At 44.7% G+C, this 18651-nt stretch overlaps 2 protein-coding genes across 6 annotated transcripts in view; one reads left to right on the top strand and one right to left on the bottom strand.

Moving 5' to 3' along the window:
* IDUA (alpha-L-iduronidase) overlaps positions 1–4078 on the top strand; it is a 67281-nt gene extending 63203 nt beyond the window's left edge. For all 3 annotated transcript variants that reach the window (XM_048503854.1, XM_048503856.1, XM_048503855.1), the window contains one exon: positions 1628–4078. In XM_048503854.1, coding sequence (XP_048359811.1) covers positions 1628–1770 — 143 coding nt within the window. In that variant the 3' untranslated portion in view covers positions 1771–4078. The remainder of the gene's footprint in view (positions 1–1627) is intronic.
* A 1786-nt stretch (positions 4079–5864) lies between these two features.
* Positions 5865–17569, bottom strand: LOC125436572 (purpurin). Of its 3 annotated transcripts, none has more exons than XM_048503707.1 (7): positions 17413–17569; positions 13936–14073; positions 12311–12447; positions 10498–10610; positions 8512–8724; positions 6157–6165; positions 5865–6112 (listed from the first exon to the last, which is right to left on the bottom strand). In XM_048503707.1, coding segments are annotated over exons 2-7 (594 nt in total). In that variant the 5' UTR covers positions 14056–14073; positions 17413–17569; the 3' UTR covers positions 5865–6110. The 3 variants fall into 3 exon arrangements, with proteins under 3 accessions (XP_048359664.1, XP_048359663.1, XP_048359662.1); XM_048503706.1 differs by having other exon boundaries at positions 5865–6120; XM_048503705.1 differs by having other exon boundaries at positions 5865–6165.
* Positions 17570–18651: the final 1082 nt, after the last annotated feature.

Genomic DNA, 18651 nt, shown 5'->3' on the forward strand with positions numbered 1-18651 from the left:
AAGAACTATACTCTCTCACACAAAAAGCAGTTAGTAGATTGTGTACTGCTTCGCCACAGAACTTAACATGTTGAACCTTCTTTGTTGTAGAATGCTCCGCCTGAGTCCTAGTGCCTAGCTAGCCCTGCTCCCCCCCATCCATTTGAAAGATTAATGGTAGTCGTTCAGTGAACTGTAAATGCTCTTGTATTAAAGTACCATGTTCAGTAATTCACAAAACAGTGGTTTTGACAAAGGCAGTGCATAAAGAAGAAGAAGAGTTTGGATTTATATCCCCCCTTTCTCTCCTGCAGGAGACTCAAAGGGGTTTACAATCTCCTTGCCCTTGCTCCCTCACAACAAACACCCTGTGAGGTATGTGGGGCTGAGAGAGCTCAGAAGAACTGTGACTAGCCCAAGGTCACCCAGCTGGGAGTGTACAGGCTAATCTGAATTCCCCAGATAAGCCTCCACAGCTCAGGCGGCAGAGCTGGGAATCAAACCCGGTTCCTCCAGATTAGATACATGAGCTCTTAACCTCCTACGCCACTGCTGCTCCTCTTAAAATAAAAATGAACAATACTTCTCATGTTCATTTTGGACTATATTCTAACATGGAAGCGTACAATTTTCTCAACCATTTCACCTCAACTGACCATACTAACATCTTTATCTGAGACAGAGTTTACAGTTTACAGAGTTTGCAGATTACAAAGTTCTCTGGTCCCCATGTGTCCACCCCAATCCTGTGGAGCAGACGTACTCTGGGAATTTTATTCATGGAATCGATTGTGAGGAGAGGGCATAAGCCTTTTCTTCAATGCCTTCGGTGGGAGCAACATGGGAAGGCAGCTAAAGGAGGGGAGAATTGTTCCCCCGCTTTGCCCCAGATCCAACTTATTCTCTCTTCAAAGCCCTTGTGCCAAACCCTCAGACTGCTTTTGAAACGTGGAGGAAGTTTAAAAAGCACTCAGAGGTTTCTGTAGGGATCAAAATGGTTTCCCAAGTTTACTTGGGAAGTCCATGCAGGATAACTTTCTAGGCAAAAAATATATATATATTGCACTTCTGGGATAACTCAGTGAAACAACTTCTTGGGAAGTGCAGTGATGGATCTAGGGAGTGAGGGGAGAGAGAGAGAGAGAAAGAGAGAGAGAGAGAGAGAGAGAGAGAGAAGAAGAGTTTGGATTTATATCCCCCCTTTCTCTCCTGCAGGAGACTCAAAGGGGCTCGAAAAGCTCGAATCTCACTCCCTAGATATATATATGCTATAGATCAGTGGTGGTGAACCTTTGGCACTCCAGATGTTATGGACTACAATTCCCATCAGCCCCTGCCAGGAATTGCCCCAGCCCCTGATGGGAATTGTAGTCCATAACATCTGGAGTGCCAAAGGTTCGCCACCACTGCTATAGATGAATAAATTATGGAGTGTGGCATTGCTCCATTCTTTCTTGACAACACAGAATTCCAGGAGCAGAAGGTGCAACATCATCATTGACCCTGGAGGTTGTAAAGTTGCCTAAAGATTTGCGAGCAAAATCTGTAGTTTATAATCTTCACTGGGTACAACAACATCTTCTCCAGGACCCTAAACCTTTCAGCACATCCAAGTTGTTTAACTGCTTGTCTCTGGCTTTTTTTGCAGGAACAGGAGTTATGGGGTTTTACAGAGTGCGTGCCATCGACTACTGGGGCAGAAAAGGGCCACTTTCCCTGCCAGTATACTATCACGAAGAGTCTTTAAAAAACGAGAATGTTCTAACGGCAAAGCAGAAATTAGAGTCTTAAGTCTCCCGACGGGCAGCTCTTTCAAAATGGAAGCTACACCCCTTGCAGCCGTTTTGTCTCGTGCTTCTTCCCCTTGGCCACCTCCTCATTCTTCAGCCTTCTGCCTTCAACCTCGTGATCACGTGCATTCATTGACAGGCTGAGATTCTTACATTGGATGTCTCCAGGCCCCCCCCCCCCCCCCAAGATCAGGAGGGTTGTCAGTGCCAGGCCCACCATTAAGTGAGGTGGGTGCCTCCTTGTCAGCTTTGGGATGCTGTTTGAGTGGCAGATCAGTTACTTATTGTCAAGAGCCAACTGGGAAGTAGAAAACGGCCCTGGAACAAACCCAGATGAGCACCCCTGTGGTGCTGCAACCCACCACTGCAGGGGCTGCTGGATTCATTGGCACCAACAGCGTTTATTGACTCACCCTATGCCTCATCTTACAAAATGGAAATTCTGGAACTGGCGTCAATTACCCATGGAGAGTCTGAGCCAACTGAGTTTCCCCCAAAGCTCTGGCAGAGTTGCTGGCGCTCTCTAAGACAGTGGCCTACCTGGAAATTTCCCCGTAAGTTTAAATGGCCATTCCTCCCCTGCGTATTGTATTCCTGTTTGGCATGCCCACATATGTTGAGAATGCTTTGTGTCTCAACTGCCAAAATGATGAAGGCTCTTCTTACATAGCAGCGTTGCCATGTTCGATCCAAGTCCAGGGTGTATCAACGAGGGTCCCACTAAGGAACATTCCCCCCCTCCCCCAAGTCTATAAGGAGGGGAGAGAAGGCTCCTTCTGGAACTTTCTGGAACTTCCTGTCACAGATACACTCAGTAGTCCACTTGTCCTGTAATGTCAAGGAAGTCGCATCTCCACCATCTGTTAACCTGAGCCTCGAGGCAACTAAGCCTCCATTCTTGCTGGGATGAGAATGCAGAAACGACGCAGCTAAATATTTATGCAAGGAGAAAAGACGCTGGGAAGCCCTTGCTGAGTAACAGGACTTCTGGCATGGGTGAAGTTTATTCAGATGGACCCCTTGGGGAAGGAGAGGAAACCAGATGTTTGTAAAATATTTCATTTCACAAAGTGCTGGCATTCACCGCTAAAGAGCATGGTGTTCTCATGTACTATTGATTGAAAGAGAGTCCTGACAGAAGGACAGCATTCTGGGTACTACAAGCCCTGAAAGAGAAGAACTTTTCAGATCGATTAGAGGTGTATTTCCTCAGTACCCCAGAAGGAAGGACTACCAAAGAAAAACAGAGACACCTCCCTCCCCATCCTTTGCTCTTTGAGCTGTTAAAGGTAACTGTTTCTATCTAGTACTCAGTAGTTGCAATCCCTTACTTCCAGCTAATGTTCTCCAAGTGTGAAGGGCGGGGCTTTCTAAGGAGGCCCATAGGCCAGGTTCTCAGGTGAGCCCCTTGGGCAAGACAGACTGGAGGCCAGAGTCTCACCAAAGGCTGGTGGCAAGGTAGGGAACCTTGTGCCCACCATCAGTAACCTTATCATCCAGCTTGGAGGGAGATGAATAAGATGTTTATGACATGCAATATATATTTCCCATTGTCTGAACCAAGTAAAAACTTTAAACCACATTGTTTTCTTCTGTCCTAAGTATTCAAACATCAGATACTTATTACCACAGTCCATGTACCACAAAGCACTAACTTGTCCAGCTGACTTGCAAATGAACTTCCTTCTCAACAGCAAGAAACAGGAGACACTGGAAAAGACGGCTGAATTTCTCCTGCCAGTGATTGCTGTACGGAATCCAGGAAAACAGAAAGGAACACGGCCTGCTGAAATTACTGCATTATTTTATTTATTCTTTCATTTGTATGCCTAATACAGGTTATTGGTGATGATGACATGCAATATACAGCAAAACACGTCTGTGCTAGAAGTTCTCTGTACAGATCAGAGAATCAACACCGAAGTAGAAAGTCGTTGCTTATTGCGTCTGATGCGCGCAGCTTGGCCTAAGACTGGGCACACATCCAGGTCAGACAATTGATGTGATTTTGTTCCTGTAATGATACTGATTAGCTATAAAATGTATATGCTGATGAAAGTGAGAACAGGCCAGGGGCTTGTTCTGCTTTGCACTCTCAGGATTTGGCACCGGCATCATTCATTAGACCAGCTGTCCCCCATGTGGATTTTTGCAGAGGCTTTCTTCTTCGGCGTTGATTCTCTGATCTGTACCGAGAACAAATGCATAGATGCATTTTGCTATATATTGCATGACACTTACTAAATGGCACAGTTCACTTAGTGCTTCTGCTTGTATATTAAAGCCTTAAGCAGCCTGGGTATCATGGTCGTGTGACTGTGTTGTTTCTTTGTTCTGGTTCCACTATACCTGCATTGTAGTTGCGATTGTGTGTAGCCCTCAGACACCGCATCATCAAATGGTTATTTGTGTATGTAACTTAACCCTTTGCCGGTCAAGTGCTCCACACTGAGTTTTCACACAGTCTGACATCAACACAAAAACAAGTACTTTTCATTTAAGATAGTCCACATGTAAGAACATAAGAAAGAGCCTGCTGGATCAGACCAGAGTCCATCTAGTCCAGCACTCTGCTACTCGCAGTGGCCCACCAGAAGCCTTTGGGAGCTCACACACAGGATGTGAAAGCAATGGCCTTCTGCTGCTGCTGCTCCCGAGAGCACCTGGTCTGTTAAGGTATTTGCAATCTCAGATCAAGGAGGATCAAGGATCGAGTTCACATGTGTGTGTGTGATTCAGCCCCTTCCCACAGAGGTGGCTTTTCACTGCAATGAAGAGTTCTATCTGCACGTATAGGTTTGGATTCTTCTGAGGCCACTCAAAAGGCCCCTTGAAATGCTGTTACTGGGTGATGGGGGACTCCCCACCCACAGGCAACAGAAAAGGGAAGTTGGAAGGCTGCCGCAGGACCAGTAAATTGTCCTCTCTTGAGTGTGCATCTCTTTGTAAGGAGATCTAGCATATGGTACATAAAATTACCAAAGCTGTTTCTAATAAGCGTGCTTGTTATTTTTTAATATTTCTTAATAAGTAGAGCTAAAGGTGATCCTGCGGAAGAATCGTCCCCAATAACGGAAGAATGGCTGCGTTTCCCTGTTCCACATATATGTGGCCCCTGCTGTCGGATTAGCCATAATCATATGGCGGGGTGTAGCAGTTATCTAAGGCGTGGCAGAGAAAGGTTTCGGATAAAATGGAGCTATATGTGATTTGAGGGTAGGCACCGCGAAGTGTGACCATCTGTCCACAAACCCTGTTTCAATCATAAAGGACTATCCTCCATGGAAGAGGCATAAGAGGAATTTTTTTTTAGGTGGAGACCACTAATTTTATTAAAGATAATCCAGTACGGATGGAACAATAACCACTACAACACACGTGAAGATGCAGAACAAAGAGAGGACAATTCTCAAAATGAGATTGCCATTTTTTGCGGCTGCTTCATGTTCTTTGTAAGCCGACCTGTTGTGGTTTGAGTGCAGGACTGGGATCTGAGATCCAGGTTCAAATTCCCATTCTTGTCACAAAAGTTCACCGTGTAAGCTTGGGCCAGACACTCTCCTGCACTGTATTCTACCTAACAGTTTGGTTCTTGTGAAGATAAAATAGAGCTGGGGTCTGCAACCTGCGGCTCTCCAGATGTTCATGGATAAAATAGTGCAGGGGTCTGCAACCTGCAGCTCTCCAGTTGTTTATGGACTACAAATCCCATCAGCCCCTGCCAGCATGGCCAGTTGGCAGATGTAAATACATTTTAAAAATCTGGCCTTTGTATGGGACGGGGTATATAAACATGACGTAGGAAACATTCCCGTATCCCTCCCGCTAATGTTGCCAACCTCGAGTTCTCCCAGAATAACTTCTAATTTCAAGAGCACAAAGATCAGTTTCCCCTGAGCAAATGGCAGCTTTGGAGCGTAGACTGAACAGCGTTGTATCCCGCCGAGGTCCCTCCTCTTCCCAAATCACGCCCTTCCCAAGCTTCTACCCCCAAGCTTCTACTATGGATTTCCAACCCAGAGTTGGTAATCCTACCTCCCCAGAGGTATTGCAACACCAGCTTTGCCCCTGTGAACAGAAGGCCACGGAACTACATTTAAAAGATTACTTAAAAACATTTATTGACAAATATCCATATTGTTCTTAGAGAGTTTTAACAATTTTGTGTTGTACCCAAGCACAAAATGAAAACCCAGCATTTAAGAAATGTTTGAGAACAAACATTAAAACTATGGAAGTGAGAAACAACTTGAAGATGCAGAGATTGGAAATCTGGATCAACTCTGAATTGGAAGTGGTGTGATTTCTTTCTTTCTTTCTTTCTTTCTTTCTTTCTTTCTTTCTTTCTTTCTTTCTTTCTTTCTTTCTTTCTTTCTTTCTTTCTTTCAACAGGCTCCTGTAGAGGAAAAGCAAAATAAGCCATTAAAAATGCAATCAGAACATTGCGCATTGATCGATTTCGTTCAGAGACCAGATGTATGGAAATTATGAATTGCGTGGAAAGAGAAAACAAAAGTTTCCTCTCGTTCTATGAAACTGATTGGCAGTTGGTTCTCACATGACTGACAAAGGAAAAACCCAACTTCATACCCAGCAAAAGGAAAAATAGCACATTCAACACCACAAGAGACAGCGGCAGACTTTAGATGACTTTTAAATAACATTCATGGAATGAGCCAGTGGTCCACTGTTCGCTGTTCTAACTGAAAGGCATCTCCTTAGTTAGAGGCATGAACTAAACAGGTGCATCAAACAGACAAGTGACAGGTGACACCTGTCTATTTGTGAAGCCCCCAAGGGCATTTGGTTGCTCACTGCTGAGGAGCAGAGTGTGCGACTAGAAGGACCCCTGGCCTGATCCAGCACAGGAAGTTTATATTCTTAAAATGTAGACTCAGTAATCAGAATAAAGTCAGTCCACCAGCCAAATAAAACACCAGCATTCTACCATTAGATGTCAAAGATGCTGCTCTCATTCGAACCATCCCCTATTAAATGTATTCATGACAGGGACATGAGAAAGATCTTGCTACAAGCAAGAAGCAGCTGAGGTACGCCTAGGCCTGTGGTGGCGAATTGGCCATGCTGGCAGGGACTGATGGGAATTGTAGTCCATGAACATTTGGAGTGCCATAGGTTTGCCACCATGGGTGTAGGCTGATCCCCACCCCACACACCCCTGTCAGAAGGTATTTACAACAACAATAAACCTTTATTGGCATTAACATGTTGAGGTGTGAATAAACATGAATGCTGAATTTGAAAAAAAGTTGTGCTTGCCATCTTTTCTTTATTTATTTAGTATTAATTTTATATACCGCCTTCCCCCTGAGGGCTCAGGGCGGTTCAGAACAAGGTTAAAACATACATTAAAACATAATTTACATATCAATTACCTAAAAACAGAACCCATTTAAAAATGTGGATGGCGTCTGGTTATACATACCAGTGTCACAGATCATTTATAAAAACATGATGTGATTTAGAAATTTAATAGTTCAATTATAACACAAAAAGTTTATAAAACAAGGAAGAATTATGACTCCAGGTATAATTCAGTTAAGATTAAAATCCGAGCTTAACGTATCTCTTGCAGATCCCTCATCGTAGCATGTTTACTAAAAAAAAAGGTATAACCCAGAAGGTATTTCATCTGGTCCAGGCCAGAGGTATGAGCTGAAGGGTAGACGTGTGTGGCCCTTTGACTCTTAGTCTGGGACCTGTAAGACTCTGCTTTGAAGAACTGGAGCAACCACAGACTCAGCTGCGCTTTGTTCATGTTTTTAAATGGGGTATTTCCTTCATGTCTTGTAAGCCACTTTGGTTCCCTAGATGAGAAAAGTACCCTAAAAATGCATAAATAAATAAGGAGCTAATCTTTTCCAGCCCAGACCTGGATAGCCTAGACCAGTGTTTTCCAACCTTTTTGACGTCACGGTACCCTTGACCTCATTCCTCATATCTCATGGTACCCCTGCCATCCTCCCCCCACCTTCCCCTCCCAGTTCCCCTGCTTCCCCAGGGTGAAGGGAAGCACAGGGGGCGGGGGTGGGTGGGAAGTTACTGCTGACCTTGTGGCAGGCCCTACCCCCTTGGCCAGCTCCATATCCTTGCTCGTGCCTACGGGAGACACTGCAAAAGTGAGGGGGGCCAGTAGCGTTGCCGCGGTACCCCTGGGACATGCTCACGGCACCCCAGGGTACCACAGAACCCTGGTTGGGAATCGCTGGCCTAGACCATAGGTGTCACATTCGCGCCCCTCCAGATGTTATGGACTACAGTCCCATCATCCCCTGCCAGCATCATGCTGGCAGGGGATGATGGGAACTGTAGTCCATAACATCCAGAAGGGCCGCGAGTTTGACACCTGTGGCCTAGACGAACCCAATCTCGTTAGATCTTGGAAGCCCAGCAGAGTCAGCCCTGGCCAGTATTTGGGTGGGCATCCACCAAGGAAGTCTGGAGGTGTCATACAGAGGCAGGCAATGGCCAACCACCTCCAAATGTTTCTTACCTTAACAACCCCACAGGATCAAATAATTTTCCAGTGCAAAGCCTGCAGATGAGCTGAATTTCTCTCCTGTGTCTGAGGACATTGAAGCCAACCCCACTTGATAATAAGCAAAGAGTACAGCTGGTCTAAGGTGAATAAGTACTGCCCGCAAGCAGTGTTGTTTTGAAGTCAGTCCTCCTTATGCTGAATGATGCATTCCTATCATCGCTTCTCCACGTTTTGACTTACCCGATTGTAGCACTGGCTGAAATTGGCCTGACATGCAGATTTCTTCCTGCTTTTGACGCACAAGGCGCTGAATGGCCAGGGGGAGACCCTGAGGATTGCGGGAGAAAATAAGGGAGTAGCCGTCATCGCAGGAGCCGTCCTGTTTCAGAGTCCGGCAGGCATAAGTGATGGCATAGTTATCGTAGTCTGTGTCGATCACCCAGTAGTTGTCTCCTGAGAATGTACAAAGAATTCAAAAATCAGGCGAATGCTTCTGCTACACCAGTGTATTATTCAAGGGGAAATGAGGAGATCAAGAAGAAGAAGAGATGGATTTATATCCCCACTTGCTGTCCTGTAAGGAGACTCGGGGCAAAGGGGCTTTCCCTTCCCCTCTCACAACAAACACCCTGTGAGGTAGGTGGGGTTGAGAGAGCTCCGAAGAACTATGACTAACCCAAGGTCCCCCAGTGGCATGTGTTGGAGTGCACAAGCTAATGTGGTTCACCAGATAAGCCTTCACAGTTCAAGTGGCAGAGCAGGGGATCAAACCCGGTTCTCCAGATTAGAGTGCACCTGCCCTTAATCACTACACCACGCTGGCATTACACCATGCTCTTAACCACCACACCAGAAGATGACGGAATGGAAGGTGAAAAAGATGGGGGCTTTAACATGTGTAAAACTAACTTGTTGTGCTATAGGAAGGGAATATTAAAAATATATGGAAGGCATGATCATTTGGTCCTGGAATATTAGAAGCGTGGACATGCTTCCCTTATGGATGTGATAAAGCCTCGTTAGGGACGCTGTTTTTATGTATTAATCCTCCGAAGATGCCAGCCACAGATGCAGGCGAAACGTCAGGAGAAAATGCTACTGGAATACGGCCATACAGCCCGGAAACCACGCAACACCCCACAATCAAGAATCATTCCAAAACTTTCAGTCATTTGTAGGCAGCATTGCCAACTCCACCTTGGGAAATTCCTGGAGTTTAGAGGGCAATGCTCAGAAAGGAGATATGACACCATAGAGTTCATCCAAATCAGCTGGAATTCCTGGAAAAACCTAGTGTAACCCCTATGCTAAGAATGGGATGACCCAGAAAGGGGTGGATAAGAAGGCTGCAAAGCTCATGAAGTTGGAGGAAGCAAGGCTACCAGGCTGGGACCTTGACTGATTTTTATAAGCCCTTAACACTTCGTTTAAGGTAACTTCAATGTTGTTGGGAACCAGTGGGAAGGGAGTTGTTTATTTTTGCTATATTGTAAATGTTAGAATGGAATATTTCAGGGTTTTTGTGTATGTAATTGGTGAGAGTTCTTTTGGGGACCTTCAACATCTTGAATCCAGTTCACCAAACCTCTGGAGTCTCCATGAACCAACCACCAGCAGGAAGAAATGGACTTGGCATTATCAGACTGTAATTAGAAGGACTTGGCGTGAAACTTGAACAGGACCTTGGAGTGTTAAGTTAAATGTTAATGTTTGATAAGTGTCATATGTTAAAGAAAGTAAACCATTTTGTTTAAAATTTAGTTGTTGCAAACTCCTGCCAAGTTCTGGCCCACAGAACCCACAAGCTGAGGTTACACCAGCACACAGCTGGATTTCAAGGTTTAAAACCACATGCTCCACCCTGTGTTTGCAGCCACAAGAAGAAGAGTAGAAGAAGAGTTTTGATTTATATCCCCCCTTTCTCTCGTGCAGGAGACTCAAAGGGGCTTACAATCTCCTTGCCCCTCCCACCTCACAACAAACACCCTGTGAGGTAGGTGGGGCTGAGAGAGCTCCGAGAAGCTGTGACTAGCCCAAGGTCAGCCAGCTGGCGTGTGTGGGAGTGTACAGGCTATTCTGAATTCCCCAGATAAGCCTCCACAGCTCAGGCGGCAGAGCTGGGAATCAAACCCGGTTCCTCCAGATTAGATAGTTAATATCCGCTCTTAACCTTCCTATGCCTAATTGCTATTCCCTGCTGCTCCAAGCACAACTTGTCTCTCTTACCTCCACTGGACAAATAACTTGCCAGGCCTTGATAATTCATGAACATTTTCGCTGGTATGCTGGGATCAGGCACGGAGTACTGGGCTGCCATGTCTGCGCAGATCACCCAAAACCTGAAACGAGGAATTTGAACAGGATTTAGCTAGTTTCGACATTGCCTATTGATGTGAAGCAAAGCTTCTGACACAGACCAGTCTACTCTGTTGTAGGAAGCTCTGGCACGGACCTGTCAGTAAAGTCACTCCTGTTGATGCAAGAATGTTCAACTTCAGAGCTAATGGCACACCAAAGTATTGGTCAGCAAGGGCTGGTGCATCTGTGCTCAATGCTTGGACCGACCGATACGTCACAATTGGCATATTAACACAATGCACCAGGCCTGATGTAAACAGCAGAATAGGACCTGCACAGCCAGAACAGAATGTGCCACTTCGCATTTTCTAAATACATCCCAATTCCCTGTGAGTACAAAACAGCACAGCACCGGCTGGCCCCAATGCTAGGTTTTTGTTTGCATTTGCGGGGGGGGGGGGGGGGTCAGCATTCAAAATAACTGACAGGGCCCATTGCCTGAAGGGGCTCCCCCTGCTGGACAACCTCAGAACCGCATCCACATTCTACTACAACTGTGGTTCTCAACCTTCCTAGTGCTGTGACCCTCATGTTGTGGTGACCCCCAACCCTAACATTTATCCATTTTACAGATGGAGAACACTGATGGAGAGAGTCTTAGGCAATCCCTGTGAAAGGGTCGTTCGACCCCCAAAGGGGTCGCGACCCAAAGGTTGAGAACCGCTGTGCTACAAGGCTTCACTCAGCTCATTCCGCTGACCACCTCCATGGGGCCTTTCCATATGGAGCACAAGTCACACATCTCTGACACTGTCAACCTTTGGCACCCCCCTTTGGGAAGGGCCACCATGGTCCCTTCCCACATTGGCATTACCCCACTCCCAGAACAAGTTAATGCTGGCATAGAAAACAGCTACGTCATTGGTCCGCCCACTTGATCTCAGTATCCTCACTAGAATGGTGTGGAAAGGAACTGGAAACCACACGACTCCCATGCAAGCAGACTGATGCAGAAGGCCAGCCCTGAATATGGCACTCCAGACTAATAGTGCAATCTTAGGCAGAGTTAACTCTGAGTCCAACTGGAAGCCATGGGTTCAGAAACTGCCCAGAATTGTCCTGTAAATATCCTGGCTTGAACCCCCATCTTTCTTGCTTCCCCAAATGACCTCCTTGTGCTAATCTCACGCATTCCCACATGTATTCGAATCCGCTTGCTCAGACAGACCGGCTTTCACTCACCAGCCTGTGGTGTGCCTGTCTGCCTTTCCCTTTGCTCTAATCGCTGCATCCCACCAGTTTCGGCTGCAAAGAGGCCCGATAACACCGGCTGTGTAACCCTAACATGCTTCTGAGCCCACTGACCCAACAGAATAAGAAAGGTGTTTAGGGTTTTAGGATCTGTTTAGGATTGCACTACCAATCACATATTTTTTGCTGACCTGTACCATTTCAAACGGCAGTTGGAGATCATTAAACACTTCTTCATATTACAAGTAAAAAAGGAAGATAGGGAGATTTGTGTTGATTCCCCATTTCTGCTGCAGACTCCTACTTAAACCCCCCCCCCCCCCATAATATTTCTTGGGGTCCGGTGAACTGCAGATGCAGAATTTCAGGGGGTCACAGAAGGCTGTAGTAAAAGGGGGAAGATGAGGAAGTAATCCTCCTGTAGCGCATATCTGCTTGCACCGCTTAGGGCCCAGGGGCATATAAGCAAGTAAACCTGCTGGTGTCTTACCCAAAAAGTTTCACTCTGCCTTTGGAAGATGCAACCATCGTGCCATCCTCATCGATCGTATACTCGGCTGAAATGTTATCTTGTAGAAACAGGCCTTCTGGGTCTTTCTTGGCCAGGGCATACCATTTGCCTGCATACTAAAAACGAGAAGGTGTTTAAAGTTATCCAGTACGACATGGCATCAAGCTGGTTTATTGCTAGATCTGAGAGGAGAGGGTAAACCAGCAGATCAAACCTTAAGGCAAGCCCAGTGCTATAATCAAAATCCAAATGTCAGAACAGCCAATTAAGCAGTAGTTGGGGCATAAAATCCACTGACAATTTGGATCCACCACAGCACTTCCACAAACAGAACGATCTTCACCCACAGAAAGTTATTGTGGGTCTTGTTCCCCATCTGCTACAGCCCAAAAAGCCCCCACTGCCAAATGCTATTTTCAAGGCTGCAGGGCAAAATGTAGGAGAGAAAACTGAGGCCCCTTCCGCACATGCAGAATAATGCACTTTCAGTCCACCTTCACAATTGTTTGCAAGTGGATTTGGCTATTCCGCACAATAAACTCCAGCTGCAAAGTGCATTGAAAGTGCATTATTCTGCATGTGCGGAAGGCGGCTCACTTGATGAGCAGAAAGGATTTCATCCAAGGAGACACTCCAATGGATTCAAGCCACTGCCTCTTGGAATACTTCCAGTTATAGCCGAGGACCCGTTTATATAGAATTAAGTGATCTAAAAAGTTCCTGGATTGTATGTCTCCTAGAGTGTGAAGGTGTGTTTATTTTATGACATGTCTTCTATGGTAACGTGTTCACTTTTTGCTGTGGTTGATCATTGTTTATTTTATTTTTTTAACATCATTCTTCATTTGGTGATCAACCTTGAGACAGCATTACTCCAGTCAAGACAGCTTTTTTGGGTAGTGTTAATGACATTATATAATTTTTGGAGGCTAGATTTTTCCAACACTGTTATTACAGTTCTATACTGAGGAAGACGGGACTTTTGTCTCCCACCAAAACAGGGATGTTGCTACCTGGAATACCTGTCTATTATTTATATTCTTGATGAACTGTTTGATGCGACTGAGGAACTGTTGTGCCTCTTATATTGCTTTCGAGAACTATATTAGAGGTTCCCTTGGAATCTTTGGTTGTCTAGCCTTTTATAGCAGACATATTTCCATTTAGATTGTGCAGTCTTTTTAAAGACGCAGGTGTACACATCATTACATGGACAGGTTGTATTTTTGTTTTAGCTAGTCAGGGTCTTGTTCCTGTCTGTGTTTCACTTTGCACCTTTGCAGAATAAATTTCACACACTTTTTGTCACCTTTAAGCAGCCTGGTATAGTATATTTTAGGTATTTGCCATCCTTCAGACATAACCACAAGCAATGCAGAAGCAGGCGTGTCAAAATGGATCCCGCACCACCCACAGATAACATGCATACCAAGCTTAAACTGTCAACCAGAGGATTCCTAGAATGTAGATTAAGCTTACAAATGCAGACAACATTTCTAAATATTTGAGAAACACTGCTGCATATCTAACAAATCAAAAAGGAAATGCTGGAAGCCATATGCAGATTTGAACTAAACAAATATGGTACCACTGTTCATAGCTACCCTTTTGAGGTCAAAATCTTCCTTCACAGTGAAAGAGTCTACTGCACACGAAGTCTGCGCCAAGCCATGGTCAATGATGGAAAGAAGGATCACCAAGAACGTGTACGGTGTGTGTTCCATTCTCCAAAGTGTTCAGTTCTGGAAGAAATTTTAAAAAATCATACATACTGGTAGTTATACAACTTTGTTTTTGGTCACTGGCACCCCTTCTGTGTTGACTGGCTACACTTATCTGAGCCCTAGCAAACACATTTTACTACACTCTTTCCCACCAAAAATGACAGTATATTAACCCGTCATTTCCTGGATCTTCTTTGTTCTAGAATGCTCTACTTGGGCCCTAGTGCCTTGGGGCCAGAACTAGGTAGACACCAGGACCCATTCTAGAACAAAGAAGGTCCAGGAAGTGGCGGGTTAATATACAATTCTACTGTCATCTTTCGGTAGAAAAGAGTATAGGGGAATGTATGTTAGCCATCACTTTGGGCCCCTTTGGCAAGAATGACATAGACATTTCCTGATAAAATGAAAACACAAAGGAGTGGAGCCCCCCTCCCTGTCCTTGGGACAAATGTCTACTCTCTTCACTTGGGATTCACTGCAGACAGATTGTGTATCCGCCTCTGTTCAAGGTCATCTTCCTGTGCTTCAGTTCAATAGGGAACATCCCCGTACAGAATTCCACTAGAGGCATGAATCCTCTATAACAGGGGTCTTCAAACTATGGCCCTCCAGATGTTCATGGACTACAATTCCCATCAGCCCTGCCACTTGGCCATGCTGGCAGAGGCTGATGGGAATTGTAGTCCACGAACATCTGGAGGGCCATAGTTTGAAGACCCATGCTCTATAAGGATACCTGAAAGGACAACCACCTCAGGGCATCAAGCTAGAGTATTAACTGGAACTGGGGTGGGGGAGTACAGTTAACAGACTGATTATAGAGTTCAAAGTGAACAGATTTCCATAATCCAAATCCAGGGAGCTTCTATAGGTGAGGAATCCTGGGCTGACCCCTAGAATCCTTCCAAAGGATTGATGTGGCAGTGCTTACGTAAGCAACAGAATCCTATGAACATACCCCAAGCTGGGTGACTGTTTTCTCTCTCCCAGTACTACCTGCTGTGCTAGGAAAGGGAAAATGGTGTCCCTCGTCTCTGGGAAACTCTCCTAGACCAAAGATTTCCTGGAAACCACTCGGGACCTCCTGAGAACCTCTAGACTGACCCACTGAGAAGGCAGTCTTCCAGCACAGTGCTAGACCAATAACAAATACCTATAACCAGCCTGGCATCGCCCATGTAGTCTAGCACATGAGGAAGAGATTAAAGAAATATATCACAAAGAGATTGTGCCATGTGAAGTCAAAAAATGTCTTTATAAAAATGTTTATTGTAAAAGGATGAGAAAAAATAAGGAAAAGGGTGATTGGATTCAAAAAGGGTAGGGAAAAGGGCAACACAAAATTGCCCCCTTTGATCAGATAAAATCTGAGTATAGCTGTGGAACTCATTTGGGCAGAGTCAACAGCAGATTGAATATGAGCCACTATCTGCAATGATGTTGGAAAATTACACTGTAATACTTCAAAGTTTCTTATGGTAACGAGAAGTCAAAGAAGTCCCTAACCCCTAACTAACTTGCTATGGTCCCAGTGTTCACTGGACAAGTGAAAATCCCAAATGTCCAGATATTATTATAAATGGAGTCGGACCTAAGTCAGCCTCCTTTCTAATGACAAACAAATCACTTTGTTCCCATTCAATCCCATGTAAGTCCCCACCTCTGTCATCAGATCTATTTTTACCAATCACAGCCATATTCAATATGGAATATTGCCACCTTCATGGCAAATAGATGGTCTGATCCAAACCAGATTGTCCTTTGCCCAAAAGGGATTAAGTCTGTGAGGTTGGTCCAATGTGGAATGGAAGCGAATGGGTTATTTTGACAAAATAGGGTCCAAATTCCCAGACACCCTAGGTGGCACTCTCGAGTTCTAGTAAGTTTAAGAGTGTCTGTCAGACTGCCAACTTCTGTGATTGTTTCCTAGCATCTTAGGAAAAGAAGAGTCTAAATATGCTGGGGAATGAATTTACAACTTTCTGTAGGCAAAGTACATGCTCAGCCACTGTGTTATGCTTCCTTCCCAAGTGATGCAGCTTTTCTTACACTATAACATATCAGATTGCTAGAAGAAGAGTTCCTACTATCAGTACAGCACAGCAATTACAGTGATGAACTGAGACTTGAGACAACCAGGTTTGAATCCCTGCTCTGACATAGAGGCTTGTCAGTCCCAATCTCTCAGCCTAATCTGCTTTACAGTGTTGTTATTGTGAGGATAAAGAAGAACAGGGAGAAAAGCAAGGTACAAATAAAATATCAGTAAATAAGCATTTACACCTCTGAGCAAGCTATGTCATAATGATTATTCCAACCCCACAGATAAAAGAGAAGAAGAAGAGTTTGGATTTATACCCCGCCTTTCCCTGGTAAGGAGACTCAAAGGGACTTACAAACCCCTTTTCCTTTCCCTTCCCCACAACAAGCACCTTGTAAGAGTTCTGAGAGAACTGTGACTAGCCCAAGATCACCAAGCAGGTGTATGTGTAGGAGCAGGGAAACAAATCCAGTTCACCAGATAAGAGTCCATTCCTCATGTGGAGGAGTGGGGAATCATACCCGGTTATTCTGATTAGTCTACCACTCTTAGCCAGCAGCTGGCTCTCACACCACAGTGGCTCTCACACCACAAATGGCTTTCAGGCTTGCGTGGTTTTTAAGGGTTGCCAGCTTCAGGAAATGCCTAGTGATTTGGGGATGCAGCTTGGGAAAGGTAGGGTTTGAGGAGGGGAGAGATTTTAGTGAAGTACAATGCCACTGAAACCACCCTCCAAAGCAGCTATTATCTCCAGGGAAATTGATCTCTGCCTCCTAGAAATCACTTGAAATTCTGGGAGAACTGTCAACCCTAGTGGTGCAGTTATGCCAGAGGCTCATTCCGCGCATGCAGAATAATGCACTTTCAAACCGCTTTCAGTGCTCTTTGAAGCTGTGCGGAATGGCAAAATCCACTTGCAAACAGTTGTGAAAGTGGTTTGAAAACGCATTATTTTGCATGTGCGGAAGGGGCCTGTGTTTGTAAAGCTGCCCCAAGCAGGTTCTTGAGAGGTGGGATTCGAAATTTTCTCAACAGGAAAATAGACAACACTTGCCCATAGAGTCCTGGAAACCAATCTACACTATATCCCCCAATTTATGGATGACACTGGAAAAAGGCTGACACTATCTGTGTCACAAGAAAACACTTCTACCATTGCCACAGGCCGGATTGCCAAAGTTCATATTTAAAATGTTGGCCAAACTTGTGCAGAACATTTTTTTCTAAAGAAAACCCAGATAGCTAGACATTTCAGACAGCAGGAGTAAACTGACATAAAACATAAGAGTGCCTGCAGCTATCAAGAAACCTACCTGATCTGTTGCAGGAGCTTCCGCAGTTTCTTGAGTCGGGCTTTCCTTTGCCACTCCGAAGAAGTCCAAACGTTAATGGCTCAGGCGATCAGCCTTTAAATAAGAGGGTCTCAAAGGCACTAATTAGCTTTCCCCTGCCCCTTCTGGGATTGAATAAGATGCTTAACTGTGGTTAATCCATTATGTAAAAACCGTCAGCCGTATCTCACACGAGATAATCTGGCAAGATAGTCTGGCTGCTATTATCAACTCCACACATGTCTTTTTAGGTACCTGTGGGTGGGGAGAAGCATGCCAGTCATGAAACATGTATCCCCAAAGTGCTTTGGTCATGTTCTTTGGACTTGCCAAAACACATGAGAAAAGATGGGAAATATGGCCTGGGGAGTCAAGAATCCAAGGGTCTCAAGGTAGCCAACATGAAAAGACCCAAATTACATTAAAAACTGATCTTTCTTAGCAGGGCTAAATCAATGTATTTTGTCACACAAGGCATTTTCTGCTCTCTGATGGTCTGTGTTGTATTGTTCCCGTATGGCCTGTTTCCTTTTAATATTTATGCTTGCATTCTATCCCCTTTCTCTTTCCATATCTTAACACTTGGGCCGTTGCCTGGGGGCCCCATGAGCAAAGGAGCTCCATGCTAATCTATATATGTTGTGACTTGCTGTCAGTCAATAAATACTATACTCTACTAAACTATAAATACAAGATTTTTTGGAAAATGCAAATTTAGCATGCATTTTACTAAAGATGATGGACAATATTAACGTTAATTTTTATGATAAGAAGTGGACATTGGCATTCACCTCTGACTTAGTATCACGGTCACCTTTGCAACCGCACGTGCCTGTATGTGCACGTTTCTCACACACTACTTAATGTAAAAGCATATATTTTAACTGTTAACTCACTTGACAATTAATAGCAATGATATTGGTTATATTTATCTGCCATTGGTTATTAGAGATTGAATCTAAGATTCATTAGGAACACTTGTAGGGTGAGAATATAGTAGTTATTCAAGATCACAAATTCATCAACCATTTGCATTATTGTCGAAGGCTTTCATGGCCAGATTCAATTGGTTGTTGTGGGTTTTCCGGGCTGTGTGGCCTATATATTCCTGCATAGGTGGGCGGGGGGGGGGGGGGGGGCAGTGCAGTGCTTTGCTGTTAAGACAACCCAACTCCTGCCAGTAGATTCTTTTAGATATATTTACAGTTTCAATATATTTTA

This window comes from Sphaerodactylus townsendi, linkage group LG07, assembly GCF_021028975.2.
Source record: "Sphaerodactylus townsendi isolate TG3544 linkage group LG07, MPM_Stown_v2.3, whole genome shotgun sequence".
In the NCBI taxonomy this organism is placed as follows: domain Eukaryota; kingdom Metazoa; phylum Chordata; class Lepidosauria; order Squamata; family Sphaerodactylidae; genus Sphaerodactylus; species Sphaerodactylus townsendi.